Here is a 24,158-nt window from a genome sequence, read left to right on the forward strand (position 1 = left end):
ATTGCATCTTGTTACAGAACTGTTGTCAAAGAATTTACCACAGTATTTTTTTAAATTCAGTGGCGCTGTTCATTTTCTCATTCCAGCTTTCAGTCCAGTTTGTGCCATTTCTTTCTCCATTCTTCCCCCTCCCCCTCTCAGCAAGTTTTACATTTTAACCTTTTTAACTACTTGACCATTGTCCCTCTAATCAACTAAAGTTTCAATTACCAGTGGTGTGAGTAGAGTTAGATGTTATAAAATCATTCACAAAATCCATCCATGTATTAGAATAACTTAGTAAAGTGATATTTTTTACTTTCTAGGTGGTCATTCAAAGAACCGCAGTGGGAATTCAGAGAACGGTCTTCCTGGTTTAGCTAGATCTTTACTGCTTGTGGATCAACTTATAGACCTTTAATGACACTTCTAACAAATCACATATGTTAAAATTATCTGAACCCTGCAGTAGAAATCTCAATCCAAAGAAAGCATGGTAAAATCAGTAGCATACCTCAGTTGAATGCAGCAGCACCAAGACTTGATTGTAACAAGATGCAATGGAGATGCTACTAAAAATAAAAGACTGTTCTATCAGGCTTTTCCCCACCTTCTATTTGCCTGTGCACCATTAATATGCATTAACAAGAAAAACTGCTTGGACTTCCCTCGAATTTTCAAAACCTGCTGAAATCCTTGTGTTGAAATGTTACCCTGCAGGACCTTGGCTCGATATACCTCAGCATTTTTGACCTTTTGTATGGTATAACTGCACTGCTGCAATGCCCTGTACTTTTGCAAGTGATCAGCTGATCTAGAAATGAGCTTTAGCTTCTAGAATGTTTATTTTTACATTTGGTTTTGTAGCTTTGTAACAATTTAACAGTGCCTGGATTCTAGTACTAAGTTTTCATGGCATTGAGTTCAGATTGTTTTATCTTCTGTGACAACTACATATCTAATGTGGAAACGTGCTGCTCATTTTGCAATGTAATGCTTTGCCTTAGTTTATGATGAGTTATTTGACCAATTTTGTTTTGGATCTTTTTCTGTTGAGGTACTTCATTTTCATTTTCCCTTTGAAAATCATACAAGTTGAATGTGGATAGCAATAGTAGTACATAATCTATTTGGCCAGTTTACTTTAATTATTTTTTGTGTTAACGTGAAAGGCCTGTTTTCAGTGGTGTTCAGACACAAGGGTGAAATGTCATCCAATATCATAGGGCTAGGCAGCAGAGTATAAAACCTCAGTGTTGTGCACTAGTAATCTGTAATATGATTTAAAATTTGCCTTTTATTTGAACTATATCATTGTTTTCTATACCGTATTTAACTAGTCAGTTAAATTTTTGAAATGTATCACATTTTAACATGCTCACATTATCTAATTCGGTCTTGTATTCTCTTTGTAATCACTTTAATGAAGGGCTTAGGATTTTTTTTAATCTTGGGTGCTTCTAAACCCTGAATTTATTGCACAACTGTTTAAGGAAGGAAATTGCTTTTCCTCTAGTTTGGTGTGGAATCTGGCTTCTAATTTAGTCCAGTAGGTTTAGAAGAGGTCACATTTTTCAATAAAGTTTGTTTTTAAATTTAAGAAAGAATCAATTACAATTACCTTCTCATAGACATTAACCAATGCAGTTGTAAGCAAGTATCAAAATAGAAAATTAATTATCTAAATGACAGGTTTTGTGTATCTAAATCAGGTGGTGAGTTGTTATCCTTAAGCATTTTCAGCAGGATTAAGATAATGATGGAATAGTTACTTTCCAGATGTCTCTAATGCCTAATATAAGGACTGTTATTATGTGTCTCCATGCACAATGTTGACTGTTTAATAGATTGCTTTGTTTTGAAAGGGATTTCAGAATGTTAACTTGCACACTATATTTTTCATCATGTGTTGAAATTTAGGGAAGTAACCTGCTTCCCTGTGTATCTCACAGCCATTACTGGAATAGTTGCATTGTTTCTATTAATTTTGAATGTCCTACCTTTTAGTGTTGAATGACTGCAACCAATAATTATAACATGATTATTTAAAACAATATAAATAAATTTTAAAACATTTTCATGTTTACACTAAATTGTTTTATCCTTTTATGTTCAAAATACCTTCATTACAGAATATTTATTTGTAACAAATGTGATTGCAAAGTATGCACTGTCAGTGATTTTGTTTTGAGTACAGTGACTAATTGAAGAATGTCTTTTGGAATGGCATTTTGGCTTTAAATTTATTCTCCAGAAATGGGGTTTGCTAATGAAACAACATTTATTGTTGTCATTGATGATGAGCTACCGTTTTATGAAGTAATATTCATGTAGAGAGTGCACTCTAACCAATGTTGGTGTGTGAAGAATTCCAGGACTTTTAACTAAATAGCTGTGGAACATTGGCAACGGTTCAAATTGGAATAGTGTGCGTGAAATGGAAAAGTTGTGTTTGGCAGTTAACAGATGTTCCAACAGACATTTAGTGCTCAACAGTCAAACTACCATTTTATCTCAATAGAAAAACATGCTTTTCTGAAAACCTGTGTGTACAGAGTGCAAGTAATTTATTTAGATTAGGGGTTCACAACCTGAGATCCACTGACTCCTCTGTTAATGGTAGGGTCGATGGCATAAAAAAGGTTGGGAATCCCTGATTTAGATTCAGAGAAAATGTTCAATGTTGAATCTTTCAATTAAGGGACTGAAGTAAGATGGGAAATGGTACAGATATTTTAAAATTGTGATAGGGGCAATTTTAAGCTAACCCAAATGTTACCTTGTAGAAAATGGTTTCATCAGTAACTTGGGACGACCTTGAAAATAAAAAGTCCTTGTAATTTGTCAACAATGCTTCTACAAAAGACTGCAGATTGCCAGTGCTGAGTAGATAAAATGTTGTAAAGTAAAAGTAATATGCAATATACAGTGAAACCCTGATTTTACACGCCCCAAGTTAACACAAATTCGGATATAATGCGGTGAGTCATTGGACTCCATGTCCATGTCAATTCATACTCCCCCCCTTCTCCAGCCTTGTATCCCTTTTGCCAATCAACTTCCCAGCTCTTGGCTTCATCCCTCCCCCTCCTGTCTTCTCCTATCATTTCGGGTCTCTCCCTCCCCCTCCCACTTTCAAATTTCTTACTATCTCTTTTTTCCGTTAGTCCTGACGAAGTGTCTTGACCAGATGCTGCCTGGCCTGCTGCGTTCCACCAGCATTTTGTGTGAGTCATTGGACCTTTTTTTTTGCTCAAAATGGAACAAACTGCTAGAAAAAGAAAATCATTTTCTGTGAAAGATAAGCTTCACGCACTTGACACGATCAAAACTAAAAGTCAAACTCAGGTTGCACGAGACCTTGGGATACTGGAATCAACACTTCGTGGCTGGAAATCTCACGAAGAAAAGTTACACGTGTCACTTTGCAAAGCTGAAGAAGCAGGACTAAAAGCCAAATACCTGAAGACAGCCAAAGATGTCCCTGTACGAGTGGTTCGTTCAGACTCGCTCAGAAGGCCTTCCAGTTTCTGGTTCTATTCTCAAAGCTCAAGACGAGAAGTTTGACAAGTAGATCAATGAAGAAACCTCACAGTTCAAAGCTAGCAATGGATGGCTAGATTGGTCACAGGATTTCTCAAGTGTTAGTGTCAGGAGAAATTTGCTCAGCTGACCACATAAAAAACCTCCAACTCAGAAGCATTCTAGATTTCGCTCGCAGCCAGCGACATGCTACGTTCAAGCAAGGAACACAATCACTTTTTTAAGAAATAAACTAAATGATGATTGCTAATATTGAATTTTTTTATTGTTTTGTGTATTAAAAAGCTTTACTGAAAATTAATTTTTTAATTTCTACAGTAACAACCCTGATTTAGCACGATCCCGCTTTTATCGCGATGACATTTTATGGACCCAAACAACTACGTTATAATGGGGTTTCACTGTAGCATGTCAAGTTTTCCAAAATGGCCCACTCATTTTGATCAATCCATTGAGGCTTTTCCCAAGTGGCATTCATTTGATAATTTTGATTGTATTCAATGACCTGATTTGATTTCTCGTGGATTTAGGTGTTAGATGTTACATTGTAATTCAAAAATGAAATTAAGGCCTAACCAATGTTCTACCACAGCTACCAAAGATGATGATTAAGAGATCTTTCCTTGTGGAAAATTACTGCCCTAGGCAATGCACTTAAATGTAATTTAGTGAATATAAATAATTAGTAAAGTTCAAGAAATTAAAATACACTATAAAAGATTTTTATTCCACCTCTTGGTTAATTGCTTTCTCTCCAGGGATTATTATTTACCACAGAATCTGACTACAGCACCAGCAATAGAAAAATCTATACTGCAGCACTGTTGCCTGGTGACGAATTAGCTGATAATCAGATATCATAGAACATTACAGCGCAGAAACAGGCCCTTTGGCCACCTAGTCTGTGCCAAACCATTTATCTGCCTGGTCCTATTGACCTGCACAGACTACAGCCCTCCATACCTCTCCCATTCATGTATCTATTTTTTTTTAAAATGGTGATATCGAACCAGAATCCACCACTTCCACTGGCAGCTCGTTCCACACTCATCACCTTCTGCGTGAAGAGATTCTCCTTCATCTTGCCCTTAAATGTTTCACCTTTCACCCTTATTTAACCCATGACCTCTATATCTGTACCATTTCTCATCCAACCTCAGTGGAAAAAGCCTGTTTCCACTTACCCTATCTATATCGTGGCAACATCCTTCTAAATTTTCTCTGCACTCTTTCAATCTTATTGCTATCCTGTGGAATTGGTGTAATGAGTTATTGGAGTGCAAGCACCTAGTGAGTATGAAGTCACAGCTCCGTTTGTACTTAGTGGATGATGGAAGTGCCTTGGGAGTTGTAAAGTCAGATCATGTCACTAAATAGTGACTGATCTTTCCTACTGAGCCTCTGCTTGATGATGTGGGAATTGTGCTGTGCCTATTACCTATCACATTAGCCAATAACTGAATTTTTAGGCCTTTTCTATTTTTAGTTTTCAGGTCAGTACATGGAGATAGACTGCTTTGTTTTCTGAAACGTGAAGAATTGAAAAAATTGTACTATTATCAATTGTATCCAGATCCAATATATTGAACAGCTTCCATTTTTTTCCCTCTCTAACACGTTCAATTACTCAATGTCCTTTTCCCAATTTTTGATTGTGTTTTCAGGCTGTGGCAGTATTGTCTCAATGAAACACACAAAGCAAAACATTCCACCTGTTGTAGGAGGCATGGCACAGGATAAAACTGAACTGAGCTGTGGTGAAATGGTCCATTTTATAGGACGTTGTTTATCAACATCCCTTACTCAGGAGCATTCAAGTGACCTTGCTCCATCGACTGAGACTCTTCACAGTAGTGAGGATGATGAAGCGAATGAGATAAACAAGTTTGAAGATTGTGAAGATGCCACACCTATACTCACAGACAAACTAGATTCTGATCTAGTTGTAAAAAGTTATCCAAGTCTACCTGAGTGGCAAGGAGAGGATGCCACCCAAGATATTTCTGTAGGTAATCACAAATTGGGTAAAATGGGATTATCCGATTCTATTTCCAACATTCAAGTAGCTGAAGATTTCCAAAATTGCACTTTAGATTTCTTGGAAACCAAGTCTCAGCCTTTTACATCACCTGATTTGCCTGATGGAACATACAATGGAGCTGACAACGAAGAAACAGATATATTTAAAAATGCCCCATTTACACTTAAGGTAAATTTTGACGGTGATCTCCAGCTTTCTACAAATCTGCCCTCTGGAAGCAAAGTAGCGTTAGCTCAGCTTGATCCACACATGCAACCCTTTGATTTAGTACAAACAGATGCATTTGGCCACATCCCATCAGGAAAGACTCCTGTTTCAAGCAGAAGATCCTCTGCAGAAACCTGCCACTTGAAGTTAAATGAAACCAATACAAGCAAAAATGTGCAGTCATTTGTGGGAAGAATGACTTGTGCTTTAAGCAAAGCAGGACAGAACAGGAATCAGAAAAAACTGTCAGAGGATTACAAAGCAGAAGCCCCATGTCATTTAGGGAATCCTACACATCAGTTGTTCTCAAAAGCTTCTGAGTTAAATCCTTTTCATCAATATTACTATCCTGAAAACTTGAGTTACAATGCCGAAGTACACACAGCCAGACAAAATTGGACCTTGGGGCAACTGCAGTCTGATGGACTGTCCAATGCACACCACCATGCACCTTCAAGTTCATCACACCACACAGATGATGATCCATTTTCTGCGGCACCTTTCCCAATGAAAGGATCCTATAGGAATTCAAACAAATGTCTCAAAGAATAAAAATGTCACTGCCTATCAGTGACATTCTGTAATTTGACTAAACCTGGAAAGAAATAAAGAGAAATAGCTGCAAGTAAACTAGTATAAGACAGCAACTTAAATAGTGTGGGCAGATTCAAAACTTTGTTAATTTTCATGTATTTCATCTTTACTGCTAGCCATTACAAAAAAAAATCAGTCAGTCCTGCTCATCTCTGCCAGCACCTCAGCCCATTTATTAACACTTTATTCTTAGTATATTCAGATTCAACTTCCCAATGTAGTGATTACCCTGTGCTAGCTGTGCTATAAAGATCTTGCATTGATTGGTAGTGAAATATTGATCCATAAATCACTGACTATACTGTGAAATTTAGCATTGGTCAAAATCAATATTGTTTTATAATAGAGAAAATTAAAAATGTATTTTAATAGAATGTCAGTTTCCAAATTAAATCACAACTTTGATCACAGAATGACAAATAATCATGTTAGTTCTCCCTGCTGAATTAACACAAGCCTACAATTCAATCATGGTAAATATTCTAAAATTTGTTCCTACAAAACAGCATTAAAAAAAAACAAATTTACCACACAATGCTAATGTCAAAATTTTTTTTATTGCAGATGCAACATTCTGGATTATAAACACTTTCAAAATAATGTTCAATTGTCAAAAGGCAAAAATGATTTAAATTGCAAAAAAAAAACACAAAAACCATGTTCTATTAGCAGATATCCTAGGGCAGAGGAGCAAATGTTTTTTGAGAGCCTGTGCCCAAATTGACACAGGCTCTCAAAATCTTCTGAAAATAATTCTCTCACATGCCATAATTTGGAGCAGAGATTATCATTGGTTCATGAATATGACAATAATTATTGATGTCTTTAAGGAAATACGATAAGTCTCATTGCTTATTTATGTCAAGTATTTTAGAAAACCTATTCAAAAATATTCTTTTAAAAGGACAATTGAAAAATATCACTGAAAATGGTATTGTTATAACAGTTTACTATCCAAATACTGATGTGTATTCCAGGTCTGTGAAGATTTCAAAATGTGCCATCCAATGTCACATGTTCTTCCAAATGCCTGGCTGGCACGAAGCTTGCATGAGATGTTTCCTCTCAAAGCATCTCACTGCTCTCGGATTGTAAAAACACCGTCATCTGCTTCATTCGTAGTAAAGATAATCACAGTTATGTATGACTTTATTATAGATGGTTTTAAAGAACTGCTTGCTGCGAACCAACAACATTTCTGACCATGCCATCTTGAGCACATGTGCCATATGGTTTACCACCCCTGTCTACGGCAACTTTAGTTGGAGGAAACAGGTGACTTTAACAAACCAATCGCAATAGCTGGATAAATGTGGCACTGGGAGTATTGCAATGAAACACTGATCCAAATGAAAAGATAATGTGGCACATCTATCCATACACATTCAATGTCAAAATCTCAGTACCACAAGAAAATATACAAAGATTTCTTTGTGAAAAACGAGCTTTTGGGAAAGTGGGAAGAGAGTTTAAAAATAATAAGAGGTGAATGGCCTCTTGTAAGAACATAGACAATAAATGTACCCATTCACTTAAAGATCAGTTCAGAAAAAAGATGAACATCAAATTTAACATTCAGGCACAATACTGTAATCAAAGTGATTACATCTTGGTAGCTGTGTTGACAAAATGAGTGTGCTATACTGAAGCTTCATGATGATTAAAAAAAAAATTGATCTTATCCATCTCTACAATTTCTACTGCTGGAATCTTCAAATCAATGGGTAACTAGATCTTGTTATTTAGGAAATGGTTAGCTATGTCTGAACAGTTTAATCACAAATTCAATTAATTTTTCAGAATACTGTAAATTTTCTAGAAAATAATTTTGCATAGCATTTTAGATTTAATTTGCACCACCTTTACAGTAAATTGGCACGATAATGTAATGGAAAAATGATATGTAGTGCTTATAGGCCAATCAGTTAATCATTGAAGTACTGTCCTGCGTCAGAACTGGATCACTGAGAAAAATCAGTCCTCCATTGCACAAGACCAAAGCATTAAATTTCCAGATGTACAAGTTACATTCCTACTTTATATTAGACTTTTAAAAAATTCACATAATTTCTACCCTATATCAAGGGATTAAAATAAGTCCGAAGTTTTACAGCAATCCTTTCATAATTTAAGCTTCTTGTTCACTTGCTCTGAATGTAAATGGAAAATGGTTCCTTAAAATGCATTCAACGGTTCCTTAAATTAAAATTTCTGATACTTACCACACATTGTCCAGGGCAATATTTCAGATAACTGCTTTACATCAATGGTGTTAGGTGTAGATTATCTAAAGATTGACATGGGATTTTCACATTTAAAAAAATAAAGTTTACTAGGTTTGCTCTCCCTAAAATGTGTTATATTACATTCTAAATACTATATCTTTAAGTTATGAAGCTGTCTTCTGATTTATAACAGCTTGTGTACCTTTTTCTGAATTAGTTGATTACTTCACAACAAATCAGATTTAATTATTTGAACTTATAATCATAGGTTATTATTTGGGAGGGGCATGAGTTAGGTATTGTAAACATGTTATTTTGCATGCAATACAATTGCTTTTCTGTCCTCTGGTTATATTAAATTTGCAGCATACATGTTACAGTACATATTAAATAATTTCTATAAAATGTTGACCAACTTACATCGCAGGCATTATAATGCACTAAAGACAATTGCACTTAACAAATACATGCACTGACATTGTTAAAAGGCATTTTAACATAGCTGCCTTTACAGCACCTTGAGTTTGTGATATCTGTTAGTTACTGGCACAATCTGAATGTTAGAAAAGTGGCCAAAGATTTGGCTGATTAGAAAGACTTCGTCATGCAACAGTAAGTCCGAGGAATCGTTGAGTAGGCGTCATGGTACCAGTATTTACCACAGTACAAATCTCCAAACTTACAGCACGAGTTCAGTTTTAGAAGGCAATCATGCAGTTGGTTAGAAGACTCAGCTGTCATGTAGTCAAGATTGCTGATTTTTCTAAATTGGAAAGCAGTCCTCTTCAGGTAATGTTGGAAAACTTGTAAATTAAAAGTTTACTTTATTTTTAGACATGGCTGCTCATGTCTATAATGCATTATATGTACAGCAGTCTGGTGCCACCAATAGAACATTAAAACTACCAAGAAATGCCACCACTGGTGACTACAGCCAAAGTAATTCAAGTATCCACCTAGAAAACAAGAAACTTTATTAGAATGCAACAGCGAAAAGGGAAGGAGTAACCTACTATATTTACTTTGTTTTAGTTTCAAAGCTACATTCACCCCTTAAACAAATAATTACACCCTGTTGTGACATAATCAAATATTGTTACTACTGGTAAAATACAAAATACTGCAATATTTCTCATAATATCCAAAAATAAATCCTACTGGATAACAAATCTCGGAGTTAGTGAATATATTTACCACGAATAGTATTTCAACAGGAGATGTTGCAAGTTTCTTTTTTTTAAACCTTTACCGCTACTTTTCTCAGACACTAGTTTATCATCAGGGTATAACTTTACAAGCAAAAGACCTCCAGCTTTACCCTTTATGAGCAAGTTCTTGGGTTTGTTAAGTTTTTTCCCCCCACTATTTTCCCTTTGATATGAACATCAACTCTACTGGAGTCTCCACTGCTGACCTAGCAGAAATTAGTTAATTCATAACATCAAATATATCAATCACAATTGATCGTACCTCAATCACGTAATCATTTGCACCATTTTTCCTTCAGTCAGTACAATTTTTCAATAGCCTACTTAGTAGGTATAAAGTTCATGTCTCCCTAATCACATACACCTGCATTATGTCCGCACTGTTATGTTGAACAACTTATTGTATTGGTTGGACTGTTTGGATAAAGCCAAAGTGGAACCCCTTGTTTGAACCCTTTTCTAAGAAGCCTGCACACTATCCTCAACAGAAAAGAGGACATAACATCAACTGAACCTAACATTCACATATGCAACCTTGTTCCAGTCATCACACTGAAAGGACTAAATGATTTTGAAGAACAGTGGGAGACCCATAGGCTCCATGTCAGTAAGTTGTATGAATTCCACAAATCTCACAGTTCACCCAAAGTCCCGCAGTTCAACATCCTCCTTGCTGCTTCTTCACTCTCAATAAGCATTGTTCATTTCTCATTATAAATTCCCCACATGGACTCTTCATTATTCACAGGATGGTGGTGCCATTGGATCACCATTTCTTCCCCATGTCCAATTATTGCTGGATTGAGTGGCAACTGGAAATGGGCCACACCTGGCAAATGAATTTTATCAGCTAAACAGGTTTCAGTGTAACATTAAGGAGCACAATGGTGCAGCAGTAAGCAGTGCTTCCTCATAGCTCCAGCAAGCCAGAAATTACTGTTATGTGTTATTTACATGTTCTTCAAGTTCTCTGCTTTTCTCTTACGCAAATTAGCTACTGTTATCCAAGTTTAGGTGGGAGGCAAGTGAATTGGAGAGAATTGATGGACATGTGAGAAAGAATAGATTACATGGAAGTGCATGGGTCAAGGACTTGGTAGGAATGTTCTGTAAAAACAGTGAGTCAAACGACTAGGTAGGTTGCAAGAAACTTAAAAACGAAGTCTCACGGTGATCTTTACTGATACGAGCTTTTATTGTAGATTTCAATTCCCAATATCAACAGTCTAGATCTCTGAATATAATACTAGTCAAATATAGTACAGTGCTCCTCTACCCAGAAGGGAATTTTTCTTTTAACTAACCTAAACACTAAACCAATCTAAAATCCAATCAAATATAGTCTGTTTTGAGAGAACATCCACAAGACTTAGAAGAAGAATTAGGCCATTCGGCCCATCAAGTCTATTCCATCACGGCTGACTTATTATCCCCCTCGACTCCATTCTTCTGCCTTCTGCCATAACCTTTGACACCCTGACTAATTAAGAACCTATCAACTTCTATTCTAAATATATTCAATGACTTGGCCTCCCTAGCCGTCCGTGGCAATGGATTCCACAAATTCACCACCCCCTGGCTGAATAAATTCCTTTTAATCTCTGTTTTAAATGAACATCCCTTTATTCTAAGGCTGTGGCTTCTGGTCCTAGACTCACCCACTATAGGAAACATCCTCTCCACATCCACTCTATCCAGGCCTTTCAATCTAGGCCCCCCATTCTTCTAAGTTCAAATGAATACAGACCCAAAGTTTTTAGAAAATAGTCTACATCTTCCGCAGACTTCCTGCTTCATCATAACCTGCCCCTCCATCTGTCTTTGTATTGGATGCAAACTTGGCCACAAAGTCATCAATTCCATCATCCAAATTATTGACATACAATATGAAGAGAAACAGTCCCAATATCAACCCCTGCTGAACACCACTTGTCACCAGCAGCCAACCAGAATCAGCCCATCTAATTCCACTCTTTGCCTCCTGCCAGTCAGCCAATCTTCTATCCATGCTAGTATCTTTCCTGTAATACGTTGGGCTCTTACCTTGCTAAGCAGCTTCATGTGTGACACCTTGACAAAAGGCTTCTAAAAATCTAAGTATACTACATCCACTGACTCTCCTTTGTCTATCCTGCCTGTCATTTCCTCAAAAGATTCCAACAGATTTGTCAGGCAAGATTTCCCCTAAAGCAAACCATGCTGACTTCAGCCAACTTCATCATGTGCCTCCAAGTAAATGAAACCTCATCCTTAATAATGGACTCCAACATCTTCCCAACCACTGAAGTTGGGCTAACTGGCCTACTTTCTTCTGCATCCCTCCCTTTTTAAGGTGTGGAGTGACAGTTACAATTTCCCAGTCCTCCTCAACCATTCCAAAATCTAATGATTGACGAAAGATGCCTCCAATCTCTTCAGCTACCTCTTTCAGAATCCTGAGGTGTTAGACCATCTGTTACAGGTGACTTATCTACCTTCAGACCTTTCAGTTTTCCAAACCCCTTCTCGTTAGTAATAGCAATGACACTCATTTCTTCCCCCGACATAATTGAATTTCTAGTATATGCCTAATGTCTTCTACAGTAAAGACTGAGCAAAATACTTATCAAGTTCATCTGCTATTTCTTTGTCCCCCATCACTACCTCGCCAGCATCATTTTTCCAGTGGTCTGATATCAACTCGCACCCCCCCCCTTTTACTCTTTATATATCTGAAAAAACTTCTGGTATCCTCGTTTATATTATTGGCTAGTTTCCCTTCAGATATCATCTGTTCTCTCCTTGTGGCTTTTAGTTGCCTTCTATTGGCTTTTAAAAGTTCTCTAATCCTCTAACTTCTCACTAAATTTTGTTATATTTTATGCCCTCTTTTTTGCTTTTATGTTGTCTTTTAACTTCCCTTGACAGCTATGGTTGCCTCATTCTCCCTTCAGAATACTACTTCATCTTTGGGATGTATTTATTTTGTGCCTTCTGGGAAATGCTGCATTTTGAAAATGTAACTAGACAGTCCACTGTTTATGGCAGGACTCTTAATGGTATTAATAGGCAGAGGGATCTTGGACAGCAAAATCCATAGCTCTCTGAAAGTGACTACACAGTTTGTAAGAGCAGTAAAGAAGGCATATAGCATGCCTGTATTTATTAGGCAGGGAATGTTTCAAAGTTCAGAAGTGTAAAACACTAATTAGGTCAAATCTGGAGTATTGCATTCAGTTCCGATCACCCCATTATAGGAAGGAGGAGACTTGACAGGGTACACAAGAGGTTTACTAGATGATGCCTAGATTAGAGGACATGTGCTGACGGAGAGTTTGGACAAATGTGGGTTGTTTTCTCTGAAGTGGCGGAGGCTGAGGTGAGATCTGATAGAGGTTTATAAGATTATGAGAGGCATAGATAGACTAGACAGCTGGTATCTTTTTCCAGGGTTGAATTGTCCAATACTAGAGGGCATGCATTTAAGGAGAGAGGAGGTGAGTTCAAAGGAGATGTACATGGCAATTTCCTGCCTCCCCTCCTCCTCCCCCCCAACAGAGTGGTGAATGCCTAGAATGCACTGTCTGGGCTGGTGGTGGAGACGAACAGGCACATTAATGTGCAGGAAGTGGAGGGGTATGGGCAGTGTGTAGGGAGAAGGAAGTAGTTTGTTTGGACATTTGACTACTAATTGTGGGCCAAAGGCCCAGCTGCTCTGCTACACTTTGTTCTCAGCTTCAGCCTGATATTACATCTTTGCTCCAACTTGGATGCACTGGACATCCAACAGAATCCGTCAATAAAAAAAAGAAACTGTAAGGGAACCAATAAAATCTGTGTAGAAGAAAAAGCTAAATTAGTATTGCACAACCTTTTTTTGGTCTCACCATGATTTGGTTGGAAGAGGGTAGTAGTTTCAGTTTCAGGAATATTCTTATTCATACTAAGAAAATGTAGAGTAAAACCCCAGCTTAATGATAAATTTAAGGTATGTGCTCACTGGTAAGGCCAACATTTATCATTCACTTCCCCACCTGGAACACTGCCAGAAAAAAAGCACAAGCCCGAGTTAAGCATCAACTGGAAAGGAAGAACCCTGGAATACTGAAAGGAGAACAAATGGGAGAGAACGAATGGGGGAAAAAAGTCAGAGAAAAGAATGGCGGAGGGAGGGAGGGAGAAAGAGAGGGATAGGCACATCTTGCATCATCTGAACGTACACCTGCTAATTCAACACTTCTGAACAAGGAGCATTGTTTCAGTGGATGTGCATACATTTCTGGTAAGGAGGAGAGTTTCTGCTGCTTATTTCTGTAAAGGATGTGTACTCTGTTTGGGAAAGTGTAAAATCATAATACAATGCATAAATAAATCTTTCCGATACAACCTGACGTACTTGCCTCCATTGGATACACAGATGGATGTTTAAATATTACACTAATTTGCAGCATGACAGGTGGATTACAAATTCTGTGATGAGTCCCATCCAGCACTTCATCTTTAGGAACTACTATGGCACAATCAGCTGGTAGGTAGAGTAGTGAAATACTGATAACTCAAATAGTCACGGCAAATTACAGCTTTCCCATTGGACAACAAAACTATGATATCCTGTGGCAAAGGCAATTTCTACGGAGGAAAGATTATGAGTTCTTTCTGGGAATTCTGACTGTCTTGATACTAAGTAATGATGGCCTATACTATATTCTATGGTGTACATAGGAACTTACTCAAAATGAACATGAAAAGGCAGAAGATGGAGTGAATTTAAGGCAATAATGTAACAAATATTGTGCATAGGCATACTGTATAGGAGTGAGATAGATCAGCTGATAGAGTGGTATCGCATCAATGACCTTGCACTCAACGCCAGTAAGACCAAGGAATTGACTGTGAGCTTCAGGAAGTGAAAGTTGGGAGAACATGCACCAGGAGTCAGCAGTGGAAAGGGTGTCAACATCTCCAAAGATCTATCCTGAGATGAACATGTTGATACAATTAGTTAGAAGGCATACCAGCGGCTATATTTCATTTGAAATTTGAGATTTGGTATGGGGAGGGTGGCGGCGGGAGCAGAGGGCAGAGGGACGGGGAGGGAGGAAAAGAAATGAGTGAAAAGAGGAAGAGAAAAAAATTTGAATGACTTACCAGGAAAATACCTCTCAGGTACTTTACTGTAATAAAACAGAAACGCCAAACTTGCTAGAAGATACATAATACCCACTCTGGGTGCAAACACCTAGGAAAAAAGGACTAAGCTTCAGAAAAAATAGAAATACTCAAGAATGATTGGATTAATTCAATACTACCATTTTTTGATTTTCATGGTTTTAACTTAAGAGTCAGTATAATTAGTAGAGAAGAGAAAATCTGCAGATACTGGAAATCCAAGCAACAGACACACAAAATGCTGGAATAACTCAGTAGTCCTCTTTCTTCAAAGAAGGGGCTTCCCTTCCTCCACCATCAACACTGCCCTCAACTGCAACTCTTCCATTTCACACACATCTGCCCTCACCCCATCCTTTCGCCACCCCACCCATGATAGTATTCCTCTTGTCCTCACCTACCACTACACCAGCCTCTGCATCCAGCACATTATTCTCCGTAACTTCCACCATCTCCAATGGGATCCCATCACCAAACAGATCATTCCCTCCCTTCTGCTTTCTGCTTTCCACAGGGATCGCTCCCTATGTGACCATTCGTCCCTTCCCATTGATCTCCCTCCTGGCACTTATCCTTGCAAGCGGAACAAATGTGACACCTGCCCCTACACCTCCTCCCTCACTACCATTCAGGGAGAGGTGATACTTCACCTGTGCATCTGTTGAGGTCATCTACAGTATCGGATGCACCCGATGTGGCCTCCTGTATACTAGTGAGACACGACGTAGATCGGGAGACTGCTTTTCCAAGCACCTACTAGTCTGCCAGAAAAAGCAGGATCTCCTCGTGGTCACCCATTTTAATTCCACTTCCCATTCCCATTCTGACATGTCAATCCATGACCTCCTCTACTGTCATGATGAGGCCACACTCAGGTTGGAGGAGCAACACCTTGTATTCCATCTGGGTAGCCTCCAACCTGATGGCATGAACAATGATTTCTCAAACTTCTGGTAATGGCCATTCCCCCCCCCCCACTTCACCATTCCCCATTTCCCTCCCTCACTTCATCTCCTTGCCTGAACTCTGATGCTCCTCTCCCTTTTCTTATGGCCTTCTGTCCTCTCCTATTAGATTCCCCCTTCTGCAGCCCTGTATCTCTTTCACCAGTCAACTTCCCAGACTCTTTACTTCACCCCTCCCACCTCCCAGTTCACCTATCGCCTTGTGCTTCTTCCTGCTCTCCCTCCACCTTCTAACACTGATTCCTCATCTTTTTTTCTCAGGTCCTGAGGAAGGGTCTCGGCCTGAAACTGTACTCCTTTCCATTAGATGCTGCACAGACTGCTGAGTTCCCCCAGCATTTTGTGTGTGTTGCTCAATGTAATTAAGTTCCAGAATGTCAACAATGCAATCCCTGCCCTGGAGCACACCAATCCATAACCACTAGTAAATGATTGACAGCAAACAACATTATTCCTCTTCTGCTGACAAAAACTTTCTAATATACAAAACAATACCCAGAAGCTGAGTTTCTTCAATGACTTGTCCAAATTAGCTGTAGCTACAGTTAATTTTTGTTTAAAACTTGATTTAGTAGATTAGACATTAAAGGTGGTTAGCACGGGAGTTACTTATTTCACTGGCAATACTGAAATTATAAAAATATATATGAAATATCAAAATTTTTGAAAAGTGCAAATAGAGGCACTTTCTTAAACATTTATCACACACAAGAATGGATTAGTACCGACCGATTTAATTGTAAATTCCTGGAGGAACTCAGCAGGTCAGGCAGCATCTATGGGGTGGAATAAACAATCAACATTTCAGGCCAAGACGCTTCGTCAGGCCCAGGGATAGATGCTGCCTGACCTGTTGAGTTCCTCTAGCATTTTGTGTTCATTTCTCTGGATTTCCAGCATCTGCAGACTCCTTTGTGTTTATTGTAAATCATTGCTTAAAGCTTTAAATCAGGGCCTCAATACCTTCTGGCTAGCTGCACATGCACAAGGCTGATTCAAATATTTCTCTGCTCCAAGGATTAGCTTGTCCCTTCACGTTCCATTGACTAATCAAAGTCAATATAATGTTATCAGAGCTTTCAATCAAAAGTTCACATTCAAAGTTGGAAGTACATTTTATATCAAAATACAGACATTAATCAACCTTGAGATTTGTCTCCAAACAGGCAGCCACAAAACAAAGAAACCTAAAAGAACCCATTTAAAACATAAGACCAACAAACACCCAATGTGCAGAGAGAGATATAGTAGCATCTAAAGTGAAAGTGGATTCTCAGTCACGAACCCTGGAACAGCCCGAGCAGGCCACAACCTCAGTTCAGCACGGAGTGGAGTAAATGTCGTGGAGCAGTGAGCAGAAATGGCCCGACCCTCACCTCTGGTCCTGACAGCCTGACTTTTCAATCCATCTGGCCTCGTTTAAATCATCCAAATATCAGGTCATTCCTCAGCAACAGGACCCAGGTCCTGTTGCATTGATATGCTCTGGGCCTGGACTCCGCTGCCACACTTTGGCCTGTGCCTGACCTTTCCAAATTGGCCCAGCACATAGATCGATCAAACCTTGCTCTCAGTTTAGGTGGGCGGGCCTTGAATCTGCCTCTCCTCCACTCCGCTCTGATTTCACCTCGAACATGCCTGGATCTCGCTCCATCAGGAGAGATTTGGTTTGTTCTTCTTGCACAGAGTATGGATTACTTGTTAAGTACTACCATACTAAATGTTGGTTGCTGAAAGCACAATTCCCAATATAGCTTAACTTAGTTAGCCATCTAAAAATCTTAAATAACTAAAATTATGAATATGTACAGAAGAGTACCACTCATTTGTCTTTATATACACGTGATTTCTCTGTGCATTTGTTTACTTAAGCAACGTTGCTACGTTTTCTGGGAAACAGCAATCATACTATCATAAAGCTTGCATTAATTAGGAAGAAGGATAATGAGCAAACTAGAAATTGCCCCCAAGAGGAGGGCTAGTTTCATTAAGTTGAGGAGGGACAGGATCTAAGTAAATTAAAGTCAAAGACTGGTAGGTGGTAATATAATGAGGAAAATTAGTCGGAGTGGGTGTGTGATGACAACATTTGGACCCCATAATGGGATATAGAGATACAGAGCAGAAACAAGTCCTTAGGCCCATCAAATCCATGTCAACTATCAACCAGCCATTTACCCTAAATCCCATTGTCAAACATCCTATCAACTTGCCCTAGTTTCTAACATTCACCTACACACTATGGGAAATTGACTGTGGCTGTCGACACACATCTCTGTAACGTGGGTAGAAACCAGCATGATCACAGGGAAGATATGCAAATTCCACACAGAGGTTAGGATTGAACCCAGGTCACTGGGGCTGTGAGGCAGTGGCCCCACCAGCTGCACATGAACTTTAATGTTAGAAACTGTGCACTCGTGCACCTCAGTACGAAGAATCAAAAGGCAGATGGGGGAGAGGCTGCAGCCCACAGTGGTCCGGGTGTTGATGGGCATACTGGCTCAACATGGATTTAAGAAGCCACATGGTTTATTGCTGTTTATTGTCATGGAATTCGAGTAACAAAATAGACAGGTATTGTTAAAGTTGTTCAAAATGGTGGCAAGCCCACACCTGGTGTCATGTATGGTTTGTTTGCCTCATTTAAGAACGGACGTACCAATATTGGAGGCAGTCCAGAAGGGATTCACTAGATAAATTTCTGGGATGAATGGGTTCAAAAAAAATTTGGATGTTTTCTTTGCAGTTTTATAGGATAAGAGGTGATCTTATTGAAACATACAGGACCCTAAGTGGGCACAACAGGATAGATGATAAGATATTGTCATTAGTGAAAGACTCTCGACCAAGGGGACACAATGGCAAGATGGGAGTCACTTAAAACTAAGGAAATTCTTCTCACAGAAGGTGATGAATCCCTGGTGTTCTCAAGCATAAGTTATGGAGCCCCAGATCACTGGTGATATTTAAAGAGACATACATTTTTGGAAGAGGTTACGTATTGAAGAAGAGCATACGCAATTTATCACAATGAATGGCAGGGCAGGCCTGTGAGCCGGCTTCTACTCTCTAATGTCTATACAACAATGATCTGCAGTAGCTTGACGGTTCAGGTTTGTTTCCACAAAGAGCATTAGGAGCACGCACAAAACTGGAGGGCCCTGGACTATGAAGGAGTTAGAGAGTGAAATGAAGAAAACAAACAAAAATAGGTAGACATATCAAAGTTGCTGGTGAGCACAGCAGGCCAGGCAGCATCCTTAGGAAGAGGTACCTTCGGGTCTCGGCCTGAAACGTCGACGGTACCTCTTCCTAGAGATGCTGCCTGGCCTGCTGCGTTCACCAGCAACTTTGATGTGTGTTGCTTGAATTTCCAGCATCCGCAGAATTCCTCGTGTTTGCGTTTTTAAGAACAGGCAGACATCAACTTGATTATATAACAGAGGGCATCAGGGTGAAGAAAGAGAAAAATGTAAACTGAGAGCAGTTAAAAGGAACCAAGTAGGAGTAAGAACAAAAAAAGTAGCAGACAAAACACATATCTAATTATACTGAAAGAATAATCGGACGGAAGGACCATGGGCCAATTAGAAGACAAAAGATAGGGCACTAACTCTCAATAGGTACTCTGAAATTGTGTTTAGTAAGGAAGATGACTTGTCAAAATTAAGCAAGTAAATTGCTTGGATATTACTGGATGAGATAAAATTAGATAAATAGAAGGTACTGAAATGGCAGGTATCACTTAAACTGGATGGCATCCGATCTGTTGCTGGTGGAAACAAGAACAAAAATTACAGAGGATCTGGTGCAGCCCACTAATCCTCCTGGAACAGACACAGATGTGGCATGAAAGAGCTGGGGAATTCAGAAGTTTCCATTTTAATTATGAACAGTGATTACTAAAAACAATGTTGGATAAAATTATGCCTTGGAAAAGCCTCTTCTAATTAAGGAAAGGTAGCGAGTATTATCAAGGGGAAATTTTGCTGACTAACTGGGCTTTTTCTTTTAATGAGATAGCTAAAGAGGAATGGATGAGAACTGAGCATTTTGAGATTCTGCATGTAGGCTTCCCAAAAAATATTTTTATAAAATGTTATCCATTAGATCCGCACATAAAACTGAAACTCATAGAACAAAAGAGCCAATGAATGTAAAATCAGCTAATTGGTCAAATATGAAAAGTTGTATGGAAGGTTACTTTTTTGCATTGGTATAAGGTCCAGGATATAGTTTTAAGGTAGGTACTGCTCTGAAATATCTTCAGGACCTGGATCTGAAGTATGAGGTATTGTACAATTTCAAAATCTGCTAATTAGAGAAGGGTAATTAAATGCTGGTTCAGTGTATTTGAAACTTGCTGATTTTTACAAACAGCACAAACCCTAACAATTTTCCATCTAATGGGGGGAAAGCTACTGTTATAACACAAAGGACTAGCCAGGCTAGAGGCAAGACAAGTTATAAAATGTGTTTTCAGCATCTCAACTGGGTAATTACCTGGTCTCTTTGTCTTAACTTGCTGTTGTTTCTTACGGACAGAATTGAAAAGGCTGGACTGACTTGTGTGGCAGCAGGGGACTCACAAGAAAGAGAAGATGAATTGCCCACTCAGCACTTCTGGCTGAAGGTAGGTCCACATGATTTAGTGGAGATACAGGAAAGTGCAGTGCTGGAATCTGGAGTGACGCACAAGGCACTGGAGGAAGAGAGCAAGTCAGGTAGCATCTGTGGAGAGAAATAAACAGTCAAGGTTTCAGGTCCTGAAACATTAACTGTCCATTTCTCTCCGCAGATGCTGCTTGACCCGATGAGTTTCTCAAGCTCTTTGTGTTGTTCCACATGATTAAGTTTTGCTTTTGACACACATAACCTAGATTCTTCCATCTCTGAAGATGGGGATGTTCTTGAATTATTTACTAAATAAAAAACAGTATCAATGAGATCAAAAACATTTTTTGTAAACAATATGAAAGGTAGGATGTTGGATGCACTGCTTGACAGAAGGGTGAAGACAGATTCGAAGTAGCATTGGTTAAATAATTCTAAGACAAGTGACAGAGAAATTAGGAAAGTGCAGGGTGCATAGAATCAAATGGACTACTCTTCCAACAACCTGGTACTAAATTAATACGCCAAGTGGGCTCCTTCTTTGCTGCACCACTTGATTTTACAGAGGGTGACCTTTATTTATACTCAGTAGAAGAACAGTAATGTTTATACAAGAGAAGCTGCAGTAACAAACAAGCTGCTGGAGGAACTCACTAGTTTGAGCAGTATCTCTGGAAGGAAAAGAATTGTTGACATTTCGGATAAACAGTAAACTGTATTGTTTACCCGTGAACTTTGCTCATCCTAAAACTACAATTCTTGAATCATGATCCTGTAACGCATTGCCTAAGGTTTTGACGGTTGCAGACATGATAGTGCATTTAGTCAAGCACATGAAATGCATGGAAAAGAGGGACATGGATCACATGCAGGCAGATAAGCACCATGGACAGCACAAACATTCTGGGCTGAAGGGCCTTTTCCTGTGCTATACTGTTCTATGTTCATACATCTGGTGAGATGCTGTCTACAAAGAGCCTGAGTTCAATTACTGCTTTCGGTTCATCTGGTTTCAATCACAAAAAAATACCAAAACTTTGTTTCCATTCTTTAATATTCCTAATGCAATTTCTGCACACCCTCATTGTCTTCACAAATTCACAAGGTTGTGTGCAATGCAGAATGCACCTTCTTACAGGAACACAAGAGTCCAGTGACAAATAAGACTGTGCAAAACAGAAAAAGAATCTTCCTGCGCAACTCTTTTTTGGAAGGTCCCATAAACAAGATGCAGAAAATAAACACAATGATTCGGATTTTGCAGCCTCCCTTGAAGAAGGCTGTGTGCCAAGATTTAGTGATCATCCTGGGGTGGATTTTCCTGACATTATTTTCACTTTGTCATTAAATTGAATGCATCCACAGCAGTAATGCCTTTGAGAAATTTGAGCAGCAAACCAGACTGAGGATAGATTCTTCCCAAGAAACCAAGCATAAACTCTAATGTTCAGCTAACTTTTAAGCATTTTACATATTACAATTTTAAGACTTATTACATGAATGAGTAAAGCAGAAATTTAAATATAAATTATAAAAATTAATTTCTAATTCTTTAGAGTTTACAGGATAAAATCATTTTTGAGGGAATTAAAGAGATGGTCAACATGGCTTAATAATCCCTTAAAAACTGGATATGATTCAAATTTTAACAAGGTTTTTTTAAGAATGAAAATGTTGCATAAAAAATTTAATTCTTTTGTTTGTGAAGTGAAGTCAAACAGATTTCAATCTACAAGAACTTAAAAGCCATACCTCTGTTTGCGCAGGGCAATACCATCAGCAATTTATGAAATACAGCTCTTAACTATGCATCTATTGCTCTGAAATTGCTGACAGTGCCATCATCGTTACAACTGTAAAAACCGGAGCTCAGCTTGTAAAGACAATGCACAGAGCAACAACAGTTGGCACTGCCATAGAATCCTTCCTACCTTAACAACTGGTTCCCCAATGCCACCATTCTGAAATATCCAGTGAATTGTGGGGATTACTCCATAGGCGGCAATGAAGCAGAAGAGCAGAATGCGTAGCTTGTGGCAATGTTGCGAGGCATACTGCGGATGGATTTGTGTGAGGAACATCACAAAAATCATGGCCAGCACGGTTATCAGGTACACTTGTCTCCAATACTGCTTTGAGGAGGAAGGAAAAGCATATAATTACAGAGCCAAATGGCTTTTTCATTTTAATAAACTCTTTGGCCATTTAAAAGTGACAACGTTTACACATTACTAACCTGTCATCAACAGGAAAAAAAACTATGTATTTAGTAAACAATAATTATAATTTTCAAATCCATGATTACAAAACAAAATCTGATCAGAACTCATTTATCCATGACAGAAATTTAACCAAGTTTCACAGATTTAGCACTTAATTAACTTAGAGTAATTCTCTGGTTGATGAGAACCAAATACAATTACTATTGCATTATTTTAAGAGCCTCTTAGATAGGTACGTGGAGCTTAGAAAAATAGAGGGTTATGCACTGGGGAAATTCTAGGTTACATGGTTGGGCCAACATTGTGGGCCGAAGGGCCTGTAATGTGCTGTAAATTTCTTTGTTCTATATCCTAAAGATTAACTTCAATTGATAGACATCTAGTGCTTAGCCAACCCTGGATCAATTGTTCTGTTCAGTACCTACGCCCTTTACCTGAATAGCACTCTGAAAGAGGGACTAATGCTGGTGAGATAGTAATGGGGGACAAAGAAATAGCAGATGAACTTAATGGGTACTTTGCACCTGTCTTCACAGTGGAAGACAATAGCAGTGTGCCAGAGATCTGTGAGTGTCAGGGAGCAGGAGTGAGTGCCATTACTATTACAAAGTGTTAGGCAAACTCAAAGGTCTTATGGTGGATAAGTCACCTGGGCCAGGTGGACTACATCCCAGAGTCCTGAGAGAGGTTGCTGAAGAGATAACAGATGCATTGGTCATGATCTTTCAAGAATCACTTGATCCTGGCATGGTCCCAGAGGACTAGAAGCTTGCAAATGTCACTCCACTCTTTCAGAAGGGAGGAAGGCAAAAGAAAGGAAATTATAGGCCAGTTAGCCTAACCTCAGTGGTTGGGAAAGTGTTGGATCTATTAAGGATGAGGTTTCCAGGTATTTTGAAACTAATGATAAAATAAATCGAAGTCGCCATGGTTTCTGTAAAGGGGAGAAATCTTGTCTGACAAATCTGTTAAGAGTACTTCGAAGGAATAACAAGCAGAGTGGACAAAGTAGAGGCAATGGATGTCATTTTCTTGTATTTTTAGAAGGCATTTGATAAGGTGCCTCACAAGATAAAATCCTGTGGTGTTACAGGAAAGATACTGGCATGGATAGTGGAATGACTGACAGGCAGGAGGCAGTGAGTGGGAATAAAAGGGGCCTTTTCTGGTTGGCTGCTGGTGACTAGTGGTGTTCCTCAGGGTCAGTATTGGGACCACTACTTTTCACATTGTTTGTCAATGATTTAGATAATGGAATTGGTGGCTTTGTGGCAAAGTTTGCGGATGATACAAAGATAGGTGGAGGAAGCAATGCAATTGCAGCAGGACTTAAACAAGTTGGAAGAACGGGCAAAAAAGTGGCAGATGGAATACAGTGTTGGGAAATGTATGATAACGCATTTTGGTAA

The 24,158-nt window shown here is 38.8% G+C and overlaps 2 protein-coding genes across 11 annotated transcripts in view; one reads left to right on the top strand and one right to left on the bottom strand.

Annotated features, from left to right (window-relative positions):
• LOC140212067 (AP2-associated protein kinase 1-like) overlaps positions 1-24,158 on the top strand; it is a 178,983-nt gene that overhangs the window by 141,158 nt on the left and 13,667 nt on the right. For 4 of the 6 annotated variants that reach the window (XM_072282536.1, XM_072282537.1, XM_072282538.1 and 1 more), the window contains one exon: positions 306-2,029. In XM_072282536.1, the coding sequence (XP_072138637.1) occupies positions 306-400 (95 nt within the window). In that variant the 3' untranslated portion in view covers positions 401-2,029. Of the gene's footprint in view, positions 1-305; positions 2,030-20,458; positions 20,547-22,293; positions 22,508-24,158 lie in introns of those variants that run through there. The other 2 variants (XR_011889638.1, XR_011889639.1) reach the window with 2 other exon arrangements.
• LOC140212069 (progestin and adipoQ receptor family member 3-like) overlaps positions 6,930-24,158 on the bottom strand; it is a 44,737-nt gene continuing 27,508 nt past the window's right edge. For 3 of the 5 annotated variants that reach the window (XM_072282543.1, XM_072282547.1, XM_072282546.1), the window contains 3 exons: positions 22,459-22,659; positions 14,925-15,015; positions 6,930-9,545 (listed from right to left, as the gene is read on the bottom strand). In XM_072282543.1, the coding sequence (XP_072138644.1) occupies positions 9,409-9,545; positions 14,925-15,015; positions 22,459-22,659 (429 nt within the window). In that variant the 3' untranslated portion in view covers positions 6,930-9,408. Of the gene's footprint in view, positions 10,627-14,924; positions 15,016-22,458; positions 22,660-24,158 lie in introns of all 5 variants that reach the window. The other 2 variants (XM_072282544.1, XM_072282545.1) reach the window with 2 other exon arrangements.

This window comes from Mobula birostris, chromosome 18 (assembly GCF_030028105.1).
Source record: "Mobula birostris isolate sMobBir1 chromosome 18, sMobBir1.hap1, whole genome shotgun sequence".
NCBI classification, from domain to species: domain Eukaryota; kingdom Metazoa; phylum Chordata; class Chondrichthyes; order Myliobatiformes; family Myliobatidae; genus Mobula; species Mobula birostris.